This window comes from Empidonax traillii, unplaced genomic scaffold (genome assembly GCF_003031625.1).
Source record: "Empidonax traillii isolate 1590-97213 ecotype Southwest subspecies unplaced genomic scaffold, ASM303162v1 scaffold1764:size158975, whole genome shotgun sequence".
Lineage (NCBI taxonomy): Eukaryota > Metazoa > Chordata > Aves > Passeriformes > Tyrannidae > Empidonax > Empidonax traillii.
In genome coordinates, this window is record NW_020956957.1 from 90029 (window position 1) to 98229 (window position 8201).

The window sequence follows — 8201 nt, forward strand, 5'->3', positions numbered from 1 at the left end:
GATATTGGGAAGGAATTGCTGGCTGGGAGGGTGGGCAGGCCCTGGCACAGGTTGGGCAGAGAAGCTGTGGCTGCCCCTGGATCCCTGGAAGTGTCCCAGGCCAGGTTGGAGCACCCTGGGCTGGTGGAAGGTGTCCCTGCCCATGGCAGGGGTGGCACTGGGTGGGTTTTAAGTTCTCTCCCAACCCAAGCCAGTGTGTGATTCCAGGACTCCGTGCCTGGTCCCGGTGCAGGTCAGACCAAGTCATGGATGGCATTGCCCAAGTTTCTGTGGCTGAGAATGAGCCAGAGCTTTCATTTTGCTGTTGCAACAACAGGCCTTGGGCTAATCCTGGTTGTGTGGTGACCTGTTTCTCCCTCCCCTGCTCGAGTGTAGGTGTGAGAAAAAGCTCCTCTGAATCCCTGAGTATTTCTGGAAAACACTCCTCCAGCCCTGCTGGGAGCAGCCTGGTGCTGGCACTCTGCAGGGCTCTCTGCAGCCACAGGGCTCACTCCTTCCTAATGGGTTTTTCCTACAGGACCCTTAGATATTCCCAATATTCCCCCTGAGCAATAAGGGGAAACTCTGAACAGCTACTTGCACATCACACAGAAGAGAAGAGCTTTTTTCTTCTGGGATATTCAGGGTCAGGTGGCAAAAAATGATGTTATTGGGTATTGTAGAACGAGTGATTCTGCTGATCAAAGTCCCAGGCAGTTCACTTTCAGCTCTTTGTTTCTTCCTTCCCTTTTTTCCTGGCTTTATCCAGCATTTATCTGGAAATTTAACTGGTCCTTCAGCTTTGTCAGTGCTCCAGTGTCAAACCTACATGGGTTTTGCTGCTCTACTGCCACTCCCAGGCTGTCCCTTGGCCACAGAACTGTGTTTTTTTAGTGCTGCCTGGGTGCTGCTGTGCCCCCCCCCCCATCAGCAGGAGCTGCCCTCCCACAGCAGAACCTGCTCCAGGCTGTACCTCATCCTCCTCCTCCTCCCTCCCTGCTTCATCCCACGTGCACACCGAGCTGCTTCAGGAGCTGCTTGGCCCAGAGCCACAGCCACGCTCTGCCACCGGGTGACTCACCCACTGGCAGCAAAATTCTGCTTGTTGCCTTCTCTAATTGTAGCCGTGGAGCAAAGAAAACAAAACAACCAGAAACAAAAAATCCACCTTTCGGGGGTGGAGGGGGTTCACGTTCCTGGCACACGGCAGGGGACACCACCTGAGCGGTGTCACCTCCAGGACAGCAATAAAAGCTCCTGCCACTCCCATCCTGTGCTTCACATCCTGTTTCCACCGCGGGCTGCGCATCCAGGAGGCACCACACGAGGCCGAGGAGACACGCCAGGAGTCACCGGCGCTGGGGCCGCGAGGGAGGGCTGAGCGGGGAGGACGGAACCCCGGAGGTTGGAGTCATCTGGGGTGGCACTGAAAACACCCCTGGAACTTCACAGAGACCTTTTCTCTGCTGTGCCTCACCCAAGCCAGGGGGCAGAGGAGTTGGGGTTGCTGCCCTGTGCCCCTCAGAGGGGTGGGTGCCCTTGGGGGCGTCGTTTCTGCACCGGGAGCAACTCAGGCGTCAACCCTGAGCTGATAAAATCAGATTAGAACCCCATGTCTGGGTTGGCAGGGACCTTAAAGCCCACGTTCCTAAATCCATGGGCTGAAGAGCTGGGAACTGCCCAGGAAGGCCCAACAATGGAAGAAGGAGGTGTCACCAGAGCAGGAATATTTGTGCAGGACACTGCAGGGAGGCATCTGGGTTTGGACACACAACTGACAGGTTGCCCCGCGTTGTTCTTGCCTCTGTGATTCCCTGTTTCCTCTTCCCCCTTCCCTGGAGATTTCCAGGTAAATTGTGTTATTCTGAGCCCCCTGCACTGGGGTTTAACTGGTCACCAACTGGGACACACAGGGCTGGTTCCTGCAGGAGGTGTGGACTCCTCCTCCTCCTTGAACTTTAATGGAATAAACCCCGAATAATTTGTGGAATAAACCCCAATTAATTTGTGGAATGAACCCACACACGTGTCTGATAACGTGGTGACAGCTCTTTTCTCCCTTTCTAAGATGTCACAGACGACTTAATTCCCTGCAGACTCCCCAGAAATGCCCGTGGATAAATCAAGAAGAAGAACCTGGATGCAGGTGATGCATTTCCTGGGATGGTTCCCAACAAAGGAAGTCGGGGAGGGAAGAGGAAAAGTGCCTGAAGGGAGGAAAGGAGGAGTCATAGAATCATGGAATGGTTGGGGTTGGAAGGGATCTTGAAGATAAACCCATTCCAACCCCCTGCCATGGGCAGGGACACCTTCCACCAGCCCAGATTGCTCCAAGCCCCGTCCCAACCTGGCCTGGGACACCTCAAATCCAGATGGATGCTCAGAGCTGGGACAAGGAGCTTTTCCTGTGTAACAGTGTGAAAAGTTCACCTGGAGACAAGATCAGAAGTGTCATTTACTGAGAATCCATTTACTGGGTGTCAGAGAAAACTGGGAGAGCTGGGATTGTTCAGCTGGAGAAGAGAAGCTTTGAGGGGACCTGAGTGTGGCCTTGCAGGGCCTGAAGGGGCTCCAGGAAAGATGGAGAGAGACTATTTCCAATGGATGGAGGGACAGGACACAGGGAATGGCTTCAAACTGCCAGAGGGCAGGGATAGATGGGATATTGGGAAGGAATTCTCATCTGGGAGGGTGGGACCAGCACCCCCAAGTCCTTCTCTGTCTGTTCATTCCCAACCTGGATTGAGATTCCCACCGAGCTTGCCCAGCTCCCTCTGGACGTCTCCCTCCCACATCCCCAGTGAAGCAGGGCCTGACCTCCCACAGCCTCCTCTCCACGCAGTTTGTGCTGCTCCCTGGAGCAGGTTCTTGAGAAAGGCTCCGTGGAGCTTTCACATGATGCCTCCAGCGGGATCGGCAGATTAAGGGAGGGAGTTTTTGGGGTGGTGATAACGACGTGTAAAAATGAAACAGGATGCCAGAGCAATATTAGATGAGATAACACCAGTTATCAGCTGTAAAAGAATGTTCTGCCTGCTCCTGATTGCCCCTATCTTCTATTTTTATCTGTTTCCTCCTGCTTGGCTTTGTACACGTTTCCAGGTTTAGCAGGTCTGACCCAGCCAGCTGCAAATCAAGATAAACACTGATAACTGTAAACTTTAAACTCACACACTCGGCCTGGAAAGGGTTTTCCAGCTGGGCTCTCGAATCCCATGGAGTTTGACCTCCTGTCCCTGCAGCCCTGAGGGGTTTTTGGTGGGACAGTGAAGAACCACCTGCTGTGGGTTCTCCATGAGATGGGGAAGAAGAGCTTGAAGCTCTCCAGGGTGGTGGGAAGAGGGGAGGGGGTGGTGGTTCTGGAAGGAAGGCAAAGGATGAGCCCTCAATTTGGGCACGTCGTGGATTCCTGGGTGTGAACCACTTGGAGTCACTGCTTGGGCACAGTGGTCTCAAAAAAAGACTTCTAAAAGTTTGGGCCAAAGAAAATGCAAGACTTGCTTAATGGGTTTAAAATCCTTCAACTTCCCCAACAAGCAGGAGATCAGAAAAGACGAGCTCTGTCTGACGACCAGTTTGTTGCTGGCCTTTGGTCTGTGGCAAAGATGATGAGCAAGTGGACTAATCCCACATTTCTGGGCACTCCTTGGGCACTGGATCCTGTTTCTGCCATTACATGAAGTCAGAGATGGGTCCTGTGTCAGCCCAGTGTGGGCACTTCCAGGGATCCAGGGGCAGCCACAGCTTCTCTGCCCAACCTGTGCCAGGGCCTGCCCACCCTCCCAGCCAGCAATTCCTTCCCAATATCCCATCTCTCCCTGCCCTCTGGCAGCGGGAAGCCATTCCCTGTGTCCTGTCCCTCCATGCCTTGTCCCCAGTCCCTCTCCAGCTTTCCTGGAGCCCCTTCAGGGTCTCTGAGGTCTCCCTGGATCCTTCTCTTCTCCAGGTGAACCCCCCCAGCAATCCTGCAGCTCCTCCAGCCCTGGGATCAACTCAGTGTCCCTTCTCTGGGCTCCTTCCAGCAGTTCCATGTCATTTTGGGGGGTCACCAAGCCCAGGGTCCCCTCAGGCAGGTGCTGCTGGAGCTGCAGGGGAGAAACCTGGGCAGTTCCTGCCCAAGGGCTGAGCCGGGATCGGGATCGCTGCCCCCGACACGGAGCCAAACTGGCCCGGGGGGTGGGGGAAAAACCCCCTGGGAGCTACTGGAGATGAGGAATTTGCTGCTGACATTCTGCTCTTTCCCCAGGTGTGGGTGCCCTGGGAGATCTCCCAGCACCTGGCCCTGCTTAATAGGGTGTAGAGGGGACGGGTGAGTGGGTGCCCACAGGTGGGAGCAGCGCCTTGCCCTGAGCTCGTGGAACAGGTTGGGAGATGATAAAAACAGCAGCTGAGGCCACAAACTGTGCTTGGAATTCATTTATTGCTTCGTGCAGGTGAAAGAAACGGGGTGGGGGGGGAAGAAAGAACTGCAAGGTACTGTGGAAACCCACAGTGGGAGTCCAGATCTGCCCCCGAGGGTGACACAGGAAAAGCCACCTTGAGTTCTGGGGCTTAAATAAATAAAAAGGCAGAGCTGGTAAAACTAAAAGATGGACGTCAAGAAAGGCTGACAGTCACCCTTGTCACAAATAACCACCCTGGAGCTCCTAAAATAAAGTGGGCAGCCAGTGCTTAGACCCAAAATACCCTGGAAGCAGCCCGGGGTGGAGGGAGAGCTGCAGGAGGGAGCCCTTGGAGGAGCTTCAAGCTCAAAGGTTTTGATGGAATTAATTCATGAGAGGCCGTTTTTGAGGCAAGTTTCAACAAAGTCTTTGCAAGTCATGAAAAGGGTGCACAGGGAGATCCCAAAGAGCAGAGCCCGAGCTGAGAAACCAACATTTCCCCCAAGCTGGGCTTTGCTTTGCATTCCAGGGGGAAAAGTGCCTTGGATAATGAAGCTGGTGGAGATTTCCCAAGCTGAAAACGTGGATCTTGCCCTCAGCTTGATGGTAGGCCCTGGATAAATACCTTTAAAAGAAGCCAAGCCTGCATGCTGAAGGGTTTGAAATGTTCTGGGGGGACAAACTTGGCTGGGATGTCACTGAAATGGAAGTGCAGGGATGCAGAAGTGCCTGGGAAAGGGATGTGCTGGGACTGGCACTGCTGCCCATCCGAACTACCTGCCTTTGAAGCAGCTGCTCAGCACAACTTGCCTTTCCCACTTCTCCTTCCTCTCCAGGAGCTGAAAATAAGATGTGTGTCTGCAGAGCAGGAATAATAAAAAGCCCCCCACTCCTGCCCAGACTTAGGTTGGAAAAGCCCTCTAAGGTCTCCAAGTCCAACCCTGAGCCCAGCAGTGCCAAGCCCATCTCTAACCCATGGCCCCAAGGGCCACATCTACAACACTTATTGAAAAATTCCCTCCAAAGTCTTTATTTTGCCACAGAAATAGTTGCCAGAAATTAAAAAAAAAAAAAAAAAAAAAAGGAATTTTTTTCCTGATTTATCCCAGAGGAGTGCAGGATTCTGAAAGGAACAGGCAATCCCCAGCGTTGTGCACTTCATGGAATTGCTCTGTGCTGGATAAAAGAATGCCAGGGAAATATTTCAGCTGCTTTCCCTTGGAAGAAATTGGTCTCACTTGGAAATGACCGTCTAAGCCACGCTTGGAGACTGGGTCCAGTTGGGTTCTAACTTTCTGATTTCAGTCTGGCAACACCAGCTTTGGCCTTTGTATAGAATCACAAAACCACGGGCTGGTTTGGGCTGGCAGGGGTTTTAAGGATCATCTCCTTCCACCCCCCTGCCACGGGCAGGGACGCCTTCCACCAGCCCAGGTTGCTCCAAGCCCTGATCCAACCTGGCCTTGGGCACTTCCAGGGCTGGAATTCCCCCCTAACACCCGCTCCAACCCCCCCTATTTCAGCTCTGCGGCGGGTGAAGCTGCTGAGTCCGTGACGTTCCCTCCGCCTGCCCCCTCCTTGGCCTCCCAGTGATTCCAGGAGGCCACCAGGAGCTTCTGCCCTGCCCAGGTCCCACATCCCCCCCATCAGCTTCGCCCCCAAGCTCAGGGGTCGTTCAGCCGCCTCGAGGCTCGGCGAGACCCTCGCGAGGTCCCGTCGCCCCCCCCCCCCGCTAGGGCGACTTCTCCTGCGGGATCTGCGCCGCCGGCTGCCCCACGGCCAGCTGGTTCTCCAGGACGCAGCACAGCCTGCAGCTCTCCAGCACCCTGGCCTGGAACTGCTGCCTGTCCTTCCTGCGCCAGCGCTCGGCGGCGCCGCGGCCGTCGTGGGGCTCGGGCGAGCCTCGAGAGCGCAGGTTGGTCACCAGCACCCCCACCGTGAAGAAGCCGAAGAGCCCCACCATCAGCAGCATGTAGACGATCTCCAGGCTGCCCCCACCGCCGCCCCTGGCCTGGGCTGGGGTGGAGATGTTGCTCCGCTCCAGGCAGTGCTGGAGCAGCTTGGACAGGAGCAGGTCCAGGGCCGTGTGGTTGGACGGCGCCGGCATCGCGCTCCTCCCCGCGGCGGCTCGTCTGGGAGAGGGATAAAAATCGGGGGGTTATTCCCTCTGGAGGTGATGGAACTCCCCTCGTAACTATTCCTCATTAATCAGTTTTAATTCGCCTTTCTAGTTCGTCGTTTTAATTGCTCATAAGCCGGGCCGTTCCCCGCCCCGTCGCGTCCTTTTGACGAGGTTTGCCGCGAGCTGACGTTGTGGGAACGCAGCCTGGGAAAATCACCAGAAATGTCAGACTTTAGCCACCCTTCGTGGGCCTCAGTGGATCTAAGGCCTGGAGGGAGGTGAACAAAGCCTGGCAGGGAGATGTTGCTGCAACCTGGACGCAAGGAACGCTCTCAGGGACAAGGGGGAGATTGCTGGGGTGTCCTGGGCAGGGCCAGGGCTTGCACTGGATGATCCTGGGGGTCCCTCCCAGCCAGGGTGTTCAGTGATTCCATGAATCCGTGATTTCTGTGACCCCACTCTGCTTCTGGCTTTGCATATCGTTACACCAGTTATCCCTCAGTCCTTCTCTGTTTGCCACTTGAGGATTGGATTTGGAGACAAAACTTCTCCACCCGAGCTTTGGTGAGTGGAAATCTCTCAGTACCCCTCAGCAAACCCCTCCTGCCCCCCACCTGGAGGGGCCTGGTCTTTCTTCTGCAGCTCCATCCTGAAACACACCCTGCAAACCCCCCTGCTCTGATCCCACAGTCAACATTCCAAGGGGCATTTGCCCAAATGCCCAAAGCCTCCTGGTCAGAGCCCTGGAGATGGAGGGTCCTTTTCCCCTTTCCAGTGGCAGCTGTAACTCAGTCAGTCAGAGGAATCCTGTCAGCCCTGCATTCCCAGATCCTCAGCAGCCAGGGAGCATAAAATCATGGAATCATGGAATGGTTTGGGTTGGAAGGGACCTTCAAAGTCACCCCATCCCCACCCCCTGCTACAAGCAGGGACACCTTCCACCAGCACAGGGTGCTCCAACCTGGCCTGGGACACTTCCAGGGATCCAGGGGCAGCCACAGCTTCTCTGGGAATTCTATCCCAGCCCCTCCCCACCCTCCCAGCCAGAAATTCCTTCCCAATCTCCCATCTATCCCTGCCCTCTGGCAGTTTGAAGCCATTCCCTGTTGTCCTGTCCCTCCATCCCTTGTCAATAGTCTCTCTCCATCTTTCCTGGAGCCCCTTCAGGCCCTGCAAGGCCACACTCAGGTCCCCCCAAAGCTTCTCTTCTCCCAAAAAAACAATCCCAAATTTTCCCAATCTCTCCAACTTCCCCCAGCCCTGACTGACACCCTCCCTACAGCACCTCTCTGAAATGTGTCTGGAAAAACTAAGACAACAATCTGGTTTCGCCCTCAACCCCCTGACTGAGGGATTGTTACTCAAGGTGACTTCTGTCTGTGCCAGGAATCCTGTCGTCACCTGAGGGTCCTGGCAGTGCTTTCTGCAGCTTTAAATCCGCGGGAGCAGCACCTCAGCAAAACCCTCTTGCTGTTTGGGGGCTTTTTTTTTTTTTTTTTTTTTTTTTTTTTTTTTTTTTTTTTTTTTTTTTTTTTTTTTTTTTTTTTTTTTTTTTTTTTTTTTTTTCCTGAGGCACTGCATTGTGATAATTTATAATCCATCCTGGAAATGGACCCTGGGGCACAGAGCCAGGAGAAGAGCCTGGGCAGGAGTTGCGTGTCTGGGAGGGGATTGAATGGTGCAGGGGATGTTTTCCAGAGGGAGGGAGCTCGGCTGTA

The 8201-nt window shown here is 54.5% G+C and overlaps 1 protein-coding gene across 1 annotated transcript; it reads right to left on the reverse strand.

The window, feature by feature from the left end:
* Positions 1 to 6093: 6093 nt before the first annotated feature.
* Positions 6094 to 6468, reverse strand: LOC114070963 (potassium voltage-gated channel subfamily E member 1-like). The gene has a single exon (XM_027908597.1). It carries the CDS (start codon positions 6466 to 6468, stop codon positions 6094 to 6096), a length of 375 nt encoding a protein of 124 aa, XP_027764398.1.
* Positions 6469 to 8201: the final 1733 nt, after the last annotated feature.

What these genes read in the sequence shown, in the direction of transcription:
- LOC114070963 (XM_027908597.1), bottom strand. Translation starts at nt 6,468, where the DNA reads ATGCCGGCGCCGTCCAACCACACGGCCCTGGACCTGCTCCTGTCCAAG.